The sequence below is a fragment of the Vigna angularis genome, chromosome 4 (genome assembly GCF_016808095.1).
Source record: "Vigna angularis cultivar LongXiaoDou No.4 chromosome 4, ASM1680809v1, whole genome shotgun sequence".
NCBI classification, from domain to species: domain Eukaryota; kingdom Viridiplantae; phylum Streptophyta; class Magnoliopsida; order Fabales; family Fabaceae; genus Vigna; species Vigna angularis.
In genome coordinates this window covers 33,552,050-33,566,473 of record NC_068973.1, presented here as the reverse complement: position 1 = coordinate 33,566,473, position 14,424 = coordinate 33,552,050, and the positions used below count along the sequence as shown (strand labels likewise).

The window sequence follows — 14,424 nt, the reverse complement described above, 5'->3', positions numbered from 1 at the left end:
TTGGATGACTAAAATTAAAGTTTCCTTAAGGAAGAAGACTAAAATGTACTTTACTTTCAAAGAGGGACTAAAATCAAAATCGCTTGATAATTTAGGGACTAAAAATATATTTAACCATTTCGTATAATTTGTAAAAATATTAAAATAGTTCAAAACATACACTTATTATTTGGTGACACTTGGATCAACCCAATTGCTGCAATTACAATGTATAGTGTTCTGTTCTAAAACCAAAACTCTGTTTCCCATTATGCACTTTCGATACAGTTGTTGTTCATGATAAGGCGATTTTCACACTCTGGAGGTATGCGATCCGTGTCTCTTGATCCGTCGTATTCCATCGTCGTCCACCGATATAATACGTCTCCCCGGTTACCCCACCATTCATCCTCGTCGATTGCAATTCATGAAATATATGATTTCTCGATATATATTTTTATTTTAAATATATTCTTGAAATTTCCCTCACTGTGTATATTTGGTTGTGAATCACCCTATTTGATCGCTTCTGAAGAAGCTAAACGATTATTTCATTTTCATCAATTTGTCTTGTTTGTAATTAAGATGTTTACTTTTTTGTTGACACAGGAAACTAAGGTATCGGAAATGTAGACCTAATTAGAAGTTCAAGCATTATAACTGGTTGCAACTGTTTTTACATTTCATAGAAATGTAAAGTAATTGAAAATTTGAAATTGATACGATCAGGTTCTGTTTCCCTAAGTCATTCCATTTCTTTTAAACTTTGTTGATGGAATTCTTAACTAGATTCCTCTGTTATCTGCAAGCTAGCTAAAACAAAAACAAGGGTTCACCATGTCCGGCCCAGGGGTACGGTTGCACATCCAAGATCACCATGTAAGTTTGACGCATGTGCATTTTTTTCTGCCTATTTCTCTTAGTTGTGCTTCTACCACAAAGCCGTGAAAAGACTTTTTATGTTTGAGTTTGTGCAACGTGCCTAGACTTCAGCATCTAAGTTAAATTACTGTATGTTTCTCTTTTCTTGTAGCTTAAGTTTGAATGTAGGATGTGCATTAGTGAAACTTTGACAGCGTTACGTATAGCCACACTCTCAGTTAAGTTTTAGTTTCTTGTTATTGTTTAATGTCTTGGCATGTGCAGGTGGTGATGGATAATGGCATAGTCCAGGTTACGCTATCAAATCCAGGTGGGATTGTCACCGGGATACGATATAATGGTGTTGACAATTTGCTTGAAGTTCTAAACAAGGAGTCTAATAGAGGGTATGCGCCCCTAGCGATGAATAATTCTTATCTTTCTCTTCCTCACATCCACACACACTTCGGTTGACAGATTTGTCTTGGGGAGAACCGTATGTTTTACACCTTATTATTAAGAAAGACAAAAATATTCTTCTTACTCATTGTGGAGAAATCTTAGGAAGCTCTTATTTTTTGAAGCCGTGAGCTGATTCTGTCTTTCAATTGAATGTTTAGGTACTGGGACCTTGTTTGGAGTCCTCCAGGAAGCAAAGGGATCTTTGATGTGTATGACAATACTACTTTCTTTTGTAAATTCATGGTGTCTTTAATATTATTCCAACAATTCAATTTCTCAATAAAGATTTATTCAAATGCATTCCCTGATTTGAGTTTGATATTATATTAGGAGTGGTTGAGTCACACTTGATCAGAAATAAACTGGTTGTCAACGAATTTGCAATTAAACTAGGAGAGGTTTTTTATGTCACACAAGCATAAGTAAAACAGTTGTCGAACCCTCTATTTTGGTTACATGGTCTACTTGCAATCTTACCATTTCCACTTGTTAGTAGTGGGTTTTAAGCCTAACTCAACCTCACAAAACCGGCTTATCTCTAGTCGATGTGGGACTTCCAACACACCCCCTTCACGCCGAGGTATAGACATCTCGTGCGTGATAGTAGAAATTGGGTGGTCCGATAGTGGCCCGATTGCGGGTGGAAGAGAAGAATAGAATGCCCACTTAGAACTCGCTAGGATAGGCTCTAACCATGGCTCTGATACCATGTTAGTAGTGGGTTTTAAGCCTAACTCAACCCCACAAAACCGGCTTGTAAGGTGAGGTTTGCACCTCACTTGTATATTATCATTTGGCCTTATCTCTAGTCGATGTGGGACTTCCAACACCACTATTGTTCGAAGGATAATATTTTAAGCACATGCAAACTCAAGCTGTTATGGTTCAGGATTCAAGGAACTTGTTTTAAAGTTATAGTTCAAAATGAGGAACAGGTGGAGCTTTCTTTCACAAGAATGTGGGATCCTTCTCTAGAGGGAAAATTTGTCCCCTTAAATATTGACAAAAGGTCCTTGGCTCTAATTTTGCGTATCAGTTGGCTTCTTTTACTGATAGCTATAGGATTAATATTTGTGGATTGTCAATTTCAGATTTATAATGCTCCGCGGTTCATCTGGCTTCTACTCTTACGGAATTTATGAGCACTTAAATGGATGGCCAGATTTTGATCTCGGTGAAACGAGGATTACTTTCAAGCTAAGAAAAGACAAGTAAATTTTATCATTTTGACAAAAAAGTTTGATTACGTTTGTCATTCTTTTGTACTTGTTAATTGTATTTGCATATTTAACACGAAATTTGTAGAACCCTTTTGGGTGAAAATGATAATTACTAAATAATTTGATAGGACTTACATATAATTTTGTTATATCCCAAATGTCAGTTTCTTTCACAAATATAGCCATATCAGTTGAGATTATAAATAGGAACGGTTAATTCTTTTTAGGATTTTCATCCTCTTTAACAATGAAGTATGTAGGTTTCAATACATGGCTATGGCAGACAACAGGCGAAGAATTCTTCCTTATCCAGAAGATCGGTTACCTGGAAGATGCCAAACCTTGGGCTACGCAGAAGCTGTCCTACTAACCAATCCCAAAGACCCACATTTGCAAGGAGAGGTATCTGTTGCAAATGTTTCCTGAAATTGTTTTTATTTTTTTCAAAGCTTCCAGTTGTATTTTACCGTAGTAGTCTTTGCTTCTTCAGATGGCTTCAATGTTACTTCCCGCTCATATGGTACAAAAGTTTACAATATATCCCTACTTGCGTAATTAAATATTATTTTACATTATGGTTAAACTTAATTTCCCTCATGTGGTTTGGCAAGTGTTACTTCACCAACATGTGGTTTACACTGTCACTGTGATTTCCTATGCATGCATTTTGTATGAACTCTTTCACTGGGTTTTTATTTGAATTCAATCTAATCCACAGGTGGATGACAAGTATCAGTATTCATGTGCAAACAAGGATAATCGAGTTCATGGGTGGATATCTTTCAGTCCACCAGTAGGCTTCTGGCAGATCACACCTAGTGATGAGTTTCGTTCTGGTGGACCCCTCAAACAAAATTTGACCTCACACGTAGGCCCCACCACACTTGCAGTAAGTGAATGAATTTAAATTTTAGACCAAGATAAGAATTTCCTACAAGGCTATCATAATATGTTATCTTGTTGACATGGTTATTAAATTGGCATCATCAGATGTTTCTTAGTGCTCACTATGCGGGACAAGATTTGGTGCCTAAAATTAGAGGTGGTGAATCATGGAAGAAGGTTTTCGGTCCTGTATATATTTATCTCAATTCTGCACCAGTTGGTGACGACCCACTTTGGTTATGGGAGGATGCAAAAATACAGGTTTGCCCATGCTTCTCATGTGCTTTTGTAAAGAGGAATTTAGTATAGACAGTTGGATCTAGTAATTATCACATAAAGGCTAATTCGAATTGATAATCAGATGATGAATGAAGTTCAAAGTTGGCCATATCATTTCCCAGCTTCAGAGGATTTTTTAAAATCGGATCAGCGGGGCAATGTCAGTGGCAGATTACTTGTCTTAGACAAGTAAGCATGCAAGAAATTCCTAGTTTATTCTTGAGGGTTATATGTTGCATTTTGCGATTTGCGTCTTACAGTGTTTGGAGTACAAGCAAAGTTTCCTACTCTATTCTTGCATTGGCAAATTTTATGAAACTGTTCAAATTGTAGGTACATCTGCACAGACTTAATATCAACAAATGGTGCTTATGTTGGCCTGGCCCCACCTGGAGATGCAGGCTCATGGCAAAGAGAATGCAAGGTGCTCTTCTCACAGTTGTGGATAACTAGCATATTAGTTGCATGAGCAGTTTGTAGTTTGTACCTCAAATAATTTCTTTTTGTAATTTTTATCTCCTTTGGTGCGTGGATGGATCTGTAATTTTGATCAAAGGGATCTTGCTGACTACGTGAGACATAATCTTATTTTCCTTTTATTTTGAAAAGCACAAATTATGAAAATCAATATAATTACAAGAATGCTATTGTGCATGCCCAAAATAACTCCTTACCAGAATATTACTTAACTTTTACACCTAACAGGACTATCAATTCTGGACCAGAGCGAATGAGAATGGATTTTTTACCATTAGAAATGTACGTCCAGGCGACTATAACCTTTTTGCTTGGGTGCCTGGTTTTGTTGGGGACTACAAATTTGTAGATTCTATGAAGATAACGCCAGGTTCCTAAGCTTCGTCAAAGTTAAGTTTGTTTGCCATCTTGCAAAATAAAGTTGAGTTATGTGCTTAATAAATTTGCGATGCAGGTTCTTACACTGAATTGGGTGAACTTGTATATGAGCCTCCAAGAGATGGTCCCACATTGTGGGAAATAGGTATTCCTGATAGATCTGCTGCAGAATTTTATGCTCCTGATCCCAATCCCCAATACATTAATAGGCTTTTTATCAACCACCCAGACAGGTTAGCTCTATTCTGTATTATTAGGAGCATATTACTCTGATCATTCTTAGCTGGTTGATCAGTTTTTCTTTTTGTTTTTCCATATAATGCTTAAACGGATCTTGCTTAATTGTGAAACTATGTTATATCATGGCACGAAATGGTGAAAACGCTAAAATCTTTACCCAACGGTGCATTTTATCCTTGTACGGTAATGAAAATATTTCATTGAGATGTCTGTTTGTCTGTTCTTAGATTTCCCTTTTCTTTGCTCAACTTGTAGGTTCAGGCAGTATGGATTGTGGGAAAGGTATACAGAATTGTATCCTGATGCAGATTTGGTTTACACAGTTGGTGTTAGTGACTATACGAAGAACTGGTTTTATGCGCAGGCTCCGAGGTCTGATTTATGGATTATTGATCATTTTTATAAGATGGGTATGTTACTAAATTTTCAAGCATGTGAAAATGCAGGAAAAAAGAGGATAACACTCTTCAAGGGACCACCTGGCAAATCAAGTTCGAAGTCAGAAGCGTGGTTAAGGGAAGTACATACAAACTGAGAGTTGCAATTGCATCTGCAACATTAGCTGAATTGCAGGTAAACCTCCCTTGCTTTTTTTCTCACATACACATCGTCACTGGTTGTAATAAGTACTTTGTAGAATGTGGTGCTGACATTATGCCTTGTGGTGAAGATTAGAGTAAATGATCCCGATTCTGCGCGACCCCTATTTACCACTGGATTAATAGGAAGGGACAACTCAATTGCAAGACTTGGAATTCATGGAATCTATTGGCTTTACAATGTGAATATACCAGGTTCTCTTCTTATTGATGGCACAAATACCATATATTTTACGCAACCAAGATGCACCAGTCCCTTCCAAGGAATCATGTATGATTATATTCGTTTGGAAGGCCCACCTTCTGAAGGAATTTAAGTTAACCTTGGGACGTAAATGATACAAAATGTTTACTATATAGTTGTAAACATTGTATGCGTTCTACTATCTTATATATATATATATATATATATATTTTTTTTTTTCTGTAATCTTCTGTTGTCGTTGTGTATTTGTTTGGATTTTGTTTGATATTCACGAGCATTCTGAAAGCACACATGATGTTTTTGTTTGACTAAATCATCCGCCTTTCAAGTGCACGGGTAGATTGCCAAGGATAAATAGCCACTGTAAGCTATATAGAGTTAGTTGTATGAGAGAATGAATAATTAGTTACTAACATTAACAAGGGCATCTAATTCGAATGATAGTCCTCAGATTTTTATTTCTTCTACTCATTATATCGACTCTTATGTTTTCAATAAGATAATTTGATTGATTTGTATAAAAATCTTAATTAAATTTTAAGTGTTTTATAAATTTAAATATTTTTAATTTAATCTCAGTTGAAATATTTTGTTGTAATGGCTGTTCAAGATATTTTTTTATTTTATTTAAATATCTATTAGTTTATTTTTGTTGTCTTCAACTAACCGATGAATTTATCAACCTTTATCAAATTCATCGACAATCTTTTTCAACTTTATCAAATAAAAAAAATGTCATTTCAATTGATAATAAAATCAAACAAAAATATACTTAGATAAAATTAAAAAATATTAAGAATTCAATAATTTTTTCTAGAATTCAGTTGAATTGAAGATACTCGGTTTAAATTTAATTTAATTAAGCTTAAAAAGAAATATTAACTTTATCAATTTAGCTTTAGGAGTGGTGGTTATAGAGGCTGATGTAATTTCTTAATCAGTCCAACCTATTAAAATCTTAAATGGAAGATCCATTGTAATGAATGTCCTAAATGGTAAAGAATTACATCTCAAAGAAAATTAGTGACACAATTTAAAATATTTTATTTTATTATTTAATATTTAATGAAAGAAATTTAGCAAAGAAAAATATTTTTTAAACGGTGGTGGACGGATATTAGTATATATTTCCACATTTACCTGTCACGCGAGCAAAAACTTTTGCATGTTTAAAGACCAAATAGGTGTATCAAATTTCTTTCATTTTTAAAAACACAAATAAAAGGAATAAGTAAAACAATTCAAATTTATTTCATTAATTAAAATCAATTTATACAGCAATTTTTTCAAAAATACAAATCACTTTTTAGTTTTTAAGTTGATTTTAATGTGTATAAAGTTTGTTTACTTTCACAATTCATTATTGGTTTATCTTATAAATGTTTGTTTAAAAGTGTACCTAAAATAACTTACAATTAAGCATTCGGTTAAATATTATTTTAGATCTCCAAGATTAATAGTCAAAACTAGTTTTTGTTTCCAAAATTTTTATACAGCATTTTCTTCCTACGTCTTAAACACAATGTTTTAGACCTCATTTAATGGATTTCACGTGATGACCACATTCATTAAATTAAAGAAAACGGCAGAATCAAAACCATCTTTTTAAATTGACAAATCTTGAGACACATAAACCATATTCTATCATTATTTAGCTTGTATTTGAATAAAAAAAAAAGACAATTGAATATTGTTTGATATTTCCAAAAAGAATACTTGTTATAAATAAACTTTCGTACTTGGCCACAATATAAAATAAAATTTAAACCGATGTAAAATTTCTTGAGTTTTTCAGCTTTGACAAAAACTAACCACACATGGTGTTTTGTATATATATTATTTAATTATTTAAAACCTGAACAAAAGTGCGTGGTAAAGGGAGAATGCTGTTCAAAACAACATTCAATCACCTAATAAAAAATGAAGGAAACCAAAACAAGAAATTGATAGAACACTATATTTTTTTATCCTTCTATATGGTTGTAATTGACTGTTTCTTCACTCGTACGCCATTATCTAAAAACCGTATACACCAAACTGTGGCGACCAAGTAAAGAGATTCAAAAGAATGCTTTCTCTGTAGGTCAAGGAAGCTATCTATTCCAATTCATTTCAGCCCTCACACTCTCCATTTTTCTGTTGGCACATTGCTGAGTAGTACAACATAAGCACACACTGTTTTTCTCCAAACTCTGCATAAAACCAGCCATTCTACCATATATATATATATATATATATATATATATATATATATATATATATATATATATACAAAGGCCACTCTTTCTTTGCATTATGACATAAATATTCTCATCCATTCTCTTAAACCACTCTCAATCTGTCAGATTTTCATTGCTCACTTGTTCACTGCAAATACCACACCATGCCGTTATTGGGGGTGCAACTTACTGTTCAAGATAATCATGTATTTAAAACTTTGCCCTTTTGTCTTTCCTTATAAATTTTCGGAGCAGTCTTAGAAGTAACGAAAATTCATGTGCAGGTGGTGATGGAAAATGGCATACTAAAAGTCACTTTATCAAATCCTGGGGGAATTGTGACTGGAATACAGTACAATAACATCGACAACTTGCTTGAAGTTTTGAATGACGAATCTAACAGAGGGTATATATGTATTGTTTAGAAAGTTGTGTTCAATTTTACAGATTAAGGAACTTCATTTGGTGTTCCTAGTAATACAGTAATATGTTTTCTACCTCATGTAGCTACTGGGACCTTGTCTGGAGCTCGCCGACAAGCACAGGAACCAGTGGTACATTTGATGTGTATGTCTTTCTTTCTTTTACTCGTACGACAAATTATAGCTTAACGTTTCCTTCATTTCTTCTTTCCACTGTAACCGTGTTTGTTCAAGAAGTTAAAGTCACACATTGTCATACGTGACTGCAGCATCAAAGGAACAAAGTTCCAAGTTATGGTTGAAAATGAGGACCAAGTTGAGGTATCCTTCACCAGGACGTGGGACGTCTCTCTCGAGGGCAAGCTGGTTCCTTTAAACATTGACAAAAGGTAATTAGTTAATAATCAGTGACACCAACAACATTGTCCATGGTTAATACATAATCTAAAGTTAATTAATGAAGTAATGTGTGATTCTAGGTTCATAATGCTTCGTGGTTGTTCGGGCTTCTACTCCTATGCAATTTATGAGCACTTACAAGAGTGGCCTGCTTTCAATCTTGACGAAACAAGAATCGCTTTCAAGCTTAGAAAAGACAAGTAAAAGCTCAACATTTGTATTAATGCTTCCAGTTATAATATTATTGTTGTTCCTTAATCTCAAAGAATATATATGGGTGGTGTGCAGGTTCCATTATATGGCAATGGCTGACAATAGACAAAGAAACATGCCTCTTCCAGATGACAGATTACCACCTAAGGGCAAAGCCCTTGCCTACCCAGAAGCAGTTCTACTTGTCAATCCCATCGAACCAGAACTTAAGGGAGAGGTAACCAAATTTAGGTTGGGATATATACTGATCCATCATTAAGTAGTTCACCATTTTCAATTACTGCACTCATTTTTCATGAGCATCATCAAATGAAAAGTGAAATGGTATTATATATAATGTGGTTGTATAATTTATTAATGGTGTGCATCTCAAACGACTAAAATGGAAGTTGAAAATGGCATAGGGTTAGGTAAAGTAAAAATGGTTGGTGGAACTTATGTGTGTATAGGTGGATGACAAGTACCAATATTCATGCGACAACAAAGACAACAAAGTTCATGGATGGATCTGCATGGATCCTGTAGTGGGATTCTGGGTTATTACGCCAACGGATGAGTTTCGATCTGGTGGGCCCCTCAAACAAAACTTAACTTCTCATGTTGGCCCCACCACGCTTGCCGTAAGTGCTCCCAACAAGATAACATATTCTGCAATGTTTCATAATTCCATGTGACAGTTTCTTGTGTCTCAAACATTTTCTTTGCTACAAAATAACGTAATCAGATGTTTCTGAGTGCACATTATTCTGGAGAGGATTTGGTGCCTAAGTTTAATGCTGGTGAGGCATGGAAGAAAGTTTTTGGTCCTGTTTTCATTTATTTGAATTCTTCCTATGATGGAGGTGACCCCCTTAAGCTATGGGACGAGGCTAAACAACAGGTTTAATATTTGCTTTTTGTATCTAATATTAAACTATATATAGCTTGATTTTATGGCATAGTTAGTGACAGCACCACATGCCTATGCAAACTTACAGATGTTGGTGGAAGTTCAAAGCTGGCCCTACAGTTTCCCTGAATCAGAGGATTTTGCGAAGTGGGACGAACGTGGTAATGTTAGTGGCAGGCTTTTGGTTAGAGAGAGGTGTGTTCTGATAAAATTTATTTGAGATTAGTTACAGTACCTGGTAATTTTTTACCATTCTAATAATATTGAAAATCGAGTATGAAGAGAATCACAACATTGATACAATGAAAGTGCAAAAAGCAATCAGATTTTCTTGTGTTGCAGGCCATTGAAAGCACATGTAATAACTTGTGTTCATCTAATTAACCCCATTCTATATATAGGTGTATAAACGATGACTATATCTCAGCAAAAGGTGCTTATGTTGGCTTGGCTCCTCCAGGCGATGTGGGATCATGGCAAAGAGAATGCAAGGTGACTTGAAAAGGAGGAAAAATATGTTCACCAAATATGAGTTTCCATGTTCTTATTAGTATGCTTATTTAAGTTTTGTCTCTTATTAACTTTTAAGCCTATTGAAAGACCATTAGCTAACAGATGCATTACATTTTGATTGTTATCAGAATTATCAGTTTTGGGCTAAAGCAGACGATGATGGCTACTTTTCCATCACCAATGTACGTGCAGGAGATTACAATGTTTACGCCTGGGTGCCTGGTTTTATTGGTGACTATAAATATGACGTAGCTATGACCATAACAGAAGGTATAAAGCAAGACATTTTTTTGTTTTTCTTTTTAAACTACTGAGTTTTTCTATTTGGTTTACGTGAAAATAGGCTGTGAAATCGACCTTGGTGAGCTTGTGTATGAACCCCCTAGAGATGGTCCAACATTGTGGGAAATTGGCATTCCTGATCGAACAGCTGCTGAGTTCTATGTTCCTGACCCAAATCCCAAATATGTCAACAAACTTTTTGTTAATCATCCTGACAAGTAAGTCACCTTTGTGCTCATGCATTTGACTGTTTTGAAAATTAATGAAGACTATTTATGTATAACTCTTACAGTGGATCTTAATCGGCAGGTTTAGACAATATGGATTATGGGAGAGATATGCAGAACTCTACCCTGACAAAGACCTGATCTACACAATTGGTATCAGTGACTACACCAAAGATTGGTTCTTTGCTCAAGTTACCAGGTACCAAAAATGGATTCTTCTTCAAAAAGTATTATTAACGTGTTGCAATGTCTAACAATGCATTGTCGACTTTTACATTTTGCTCCCATTTTCAGGAAGAAAGATGACAACACATTTCAAGGAACCACTTGGCAGATCAAGTTTCAACTTGATCAGGTGAACAAAACCAGTAGCTATAAACTTCGGGTGGCTTTGGCATCTGCAACATTATCTGAACTTCAGGTAAATTTCTTAACTTCATTAGTCTAAGTTTTATAGTCTTAACCTATATTAATTAATGTTTACTACAATTTTAGGTTCGAGTTAATAATCCAAAGAACCCTCGTCCTCTATTTTCAAGTGGGTTGATAGGAAGGGATAACTCGATCGCAAGGCATGGAATTCATGGACTTTATTGGCTTTACAATGTAGACATTGCAGGAACTCAATTTGTTGAAGGAGATAATACCATCTTTTTGACACAGAGCAGAGGAAATAGTCCATTTCAGGCAATTATGTATGATTATATTCGTCTGGAAGCTCCACCATCGTCTACCTTCAGTAACACAAAGTGATAAATTTTCTGTTTTAGTTAGTAACCATATTTAATCAAATCTGAAGAATAAATACTGGGAATAAAGAATGGAGCTTCTGAAATAATGAAAAGTTGAGTTTCTTTGTAGCTTGTACTTGTTTGAAGTTTCTCAAGTAATGAAATATGTACAAGAACATTATGTTTAACTTGAATTATAAAGGATTAGGACTGTTATCGTCTTTCGTTCATCTATTTCACTAACACAAAAAGGGGTTACAACGATGCAACGTCTGTCTAAGAAAAAAACCATCGACCGATAGTGTTTTTGTAAATAAAATGATAAGTTTGACGTCGTTCGCCACTAAACAGATGTCTACTCTTGGTGCCCTTCCACACTGCACCTGTTATCTCGTCGCGTTTTCTTAAATGGATCCTACATTTAGATTAATTATCACGTCTTAAGGATGGAAATGGAGTTAGAATAGAATGATAGGTGAAAGCAGCAGAGCACAGAGAATGTAAAAGTGTTTGATATCATGCAATGTTGCTACAAAATTATTGCTTTGCGGATGTTACAGAGAGGAACCCAGAGTCTTGATACCTCTATAATATCCAGGTTTGTCATGGAATTTCCCAATCAGAAGCATCTAACTAACCATTTCCACCGAATTCAACAATCGGAACAGAAATATGTTTATCGGATTAATTGATCTGAGTACCACCGGATTACACAGTCCAAAACATATTATTGTATTTTGAAATGATCAATCCAAAATACATTATATAATCAGGAAATATATTACGGAATGCCAAATCCGAAACAGGGAGATGCAAGGATTTAGCGACTCACTGATGCACGCAAAAAAAGCAATGGAGGTGCAACAACTCACTGTTGGTTGAAGAGAGGAGGAGAGCACGCCTTCGTTTCAAAAAAAAAAAGCAATGGAATTGCAGAAAACCACTACAGCGGGAGGGAGGTGTAGAGGGAGAGTCAAGGAAGGGAGCTGCGGCGGCGGAAGGTAAAAGATAGGGTTGTAAAATTAAGGTTTCATTTTACTATTTACTATTTAGATAGGGGTAGAAATGGATATTCCAAAAGTAAGGGAGGTGCAGGAGAAAAATAAAGGGAGTTCAGGAAGTAAGAGCCGAGGGGGCTTTTCACTCTGATCCCATTTTAGAATCTTCTGTCTAATCCGCCGAAAAAGAGTACAAGAAGTTGGGATGAAATTATTCTTTCAATTAAAAATTTAACTAGAAATAATTTAAAATATTAATGTTTTTATTACATTATTTAAGTGGTACAAATTTGTTTTAATATTGTAACTTAAATTACTAAAATTTATTAATTAAATTTTAACTATTAAATATAAATGAATAATTTAATATATAAATATAATAATAGATATTAATCAACTAATTAATTAAAAAATAAAAAATATTTATATGAATAAATTATTTTTAATATATATATATATATATATATATATATATATATATATATATATGTATGTGTGTGTAAATAAAAAATATCTTTTATTAAATTGATTGTAGAATAATAATCAAGTTAAATTGATTTCTAAATTGATCCATTTGACCACTTTTAATTAAAATTATTTATTTATTATTTTAAGTTTCTCGTTCTTATTAAATTTTTTGTCTATTCAATACTCAAAAGTTTTGTATTTTTCAGTTGATTTAATTTTTCAGTCAACTTATTAATATGATTCTTATATTATTTTGCTATCTTGTTTATTTATTTTCACTTGAAAGACTGTAATTAATAAAAACTCAATTTAAAAATGTTAAAATTTATGTAAAAGTTAAAGTTAAATTAAGCCTAAATTAATTAACTAGTATAAAAAAAAGTCTTTAATATATATATATATATAACTAGAATCTAAAATAAATAAAATTACATATAAATAGAAGAAATGTAGAGACATATATATATTATATATGAGTAGAGACATATATATAGAAGAAATGTAGTGTTGAGAGTAGTGTACTGGATAGAGATGAATATTTTGAAAGGCTTGAAATTACATAGTAGAGGCCAATGTTAATTATATCCCTACTTTCTAAAAGAAATAGAGAATAAGGATATCTAAAATTTGATTGTACTTAAGAATCCTATTTAATTTTCTAGTTTAAGTCAACTGTAATTCTACATTTCGTTTATAGTTTTATTCTTGGGCCACAGGAAGTTATTACTATACCTATACCTAGGACATGGACAAGTGAAAATAAACCTATTAAGAAGGGTGAGCAATTGAAGTTATAATAATAATGTAAGTCGATTCGTTAACATGTCATATTATGTAACTCTATGGATTTGGATTGTTTACCAATATTGGTTCGTTGGATAGAACCTAATCATACACTACAAGTTTCCAACTACCCACCATCATTTTCCATCTTTTTCCATTACTCAAATCATTATTTGTACGAAAATGCTCAAGAGCCACCATGATTAGTGCACCACCGTCAAATTAGCACCATAGAAATAAATTACCATGGTTTTCTCATTGCATTGCTGAATGTAAAAGCACCACCTTCTCATTATAACTCTCACTTAACAGAAAGTTTAAATACATGTTAACAGTTTTTTTAACAAACTTTTTATAATGAATTACATGTCATTATTTTATTGATTGATATATATTTAAAATGAATCAATTACAAATTATCATATAAATTATTAAAAAAAATTGTTAAAAAAATATTTTTCATTAAATATATCTCCATAGTTACCTTTCTTAGGTGGTTTCAAAAGTTCATATAACTATTTAAATTTATTATTTTTTCCGTTTTTAATTCTATATTATATGACTATATGATGAGCAATCCAACTTTAATTCTTTAATTCTATATTATATGATTATCCCATCAATCAAATGACTATCTGAACAGCAGTTGAGGGAATTGCTAACTCTCATCTTTAATTAACAAATTTTAATTTTGC

The 14,424-nt window shown here is 33.5% G+C and overlaps 2 protein-coding genes across 4 annotated transcripts; both read left to right on the top strand.

Moving 5' to 3' along the window:
- The first annotated feature begins 229 nt into the window (after nt 1-229).
- Nucleotides 230-6,050, top strand: LOC108331846 (probable rhamnogalacturonate lyase B). Of its 3 annotated transcripts, none has more exons than XM_017566814.2 (16): nt 230-371; nt 589-858; nt 1,126-1,247; nt 1,461-1,511; nt 2,192-2,311; nt 2,394-2,513; nt 2,783-2,924; nt 3,241-3,411; nt 3,513-3,668; nt 3,769-3,875; nt 4,020-4,110; nt 4,392-4,533; nt 4,618-4,774; nt 5,037-5,153; nt 5,228-5,354; nt 5,452-6,050. In XM_017566814.2, exons 2-16 carry the CDS (start codon nt 817-819, stop codon nt 5,695-5,697), a joined length of 1,911 nt encoding a protein of 636 aa, XP_017422303.1. In that variant the 5' UTR covers nt 230-371; nt 589-816; the 3' UTR covers nt 5,698-6,050. The 3 variants fall into 3 exon arrangements, with proteins under 3 accessions (XP_017422303.1, XP_052731717.1, XP_052731718.1); XM_052875758.1 differs by having other exon boundaries at nt 233-371; nt 589-708; nt 793-858; nt 1,461-2,311; XM_052875757.1 differs by lacking the exon at nt 2,192-2,311 and having other exon boundaries at nt 231-371.
- A 1,842-nt stretch (nt 6,051-7,892) lies between these two features.
- LOC108331139 (probable rhamnogalacturonate lyase B) lies at nt 7,893-11,662 on the top strand. The gene is made up of 15 exons (XM_017565771.2): nt 7,893-8,010; nt 8,089-8,210; nt 8,312-8,371; nt 8,496-8,615; nt 8,706-8,825; nt 8,914-9,055; nt 9,288-9,458; nt 9,563-9,718; nt 9,816-9,922; nt 10,129-10,219; nt 10,369-10,510; nt 10,584-10,740; nt 10,832-10,948; nt 11,044-11,170; nt 11,245-11,662. The coding sequence occupies exons 1-15, from the start codon at nt 7,969-7,971 to the stop codon at nt 11,500-11,502; spliced, it is 1,932 nt and encodes a 643-aa protein (XP_017421260.1). The 5' UTR covers nt 7,893-7,968; the 3' UTR covers nt 11,503-11,662.
- Nucleotides 11,663-14,424: the final 2,762 nt, after the last annotated feature.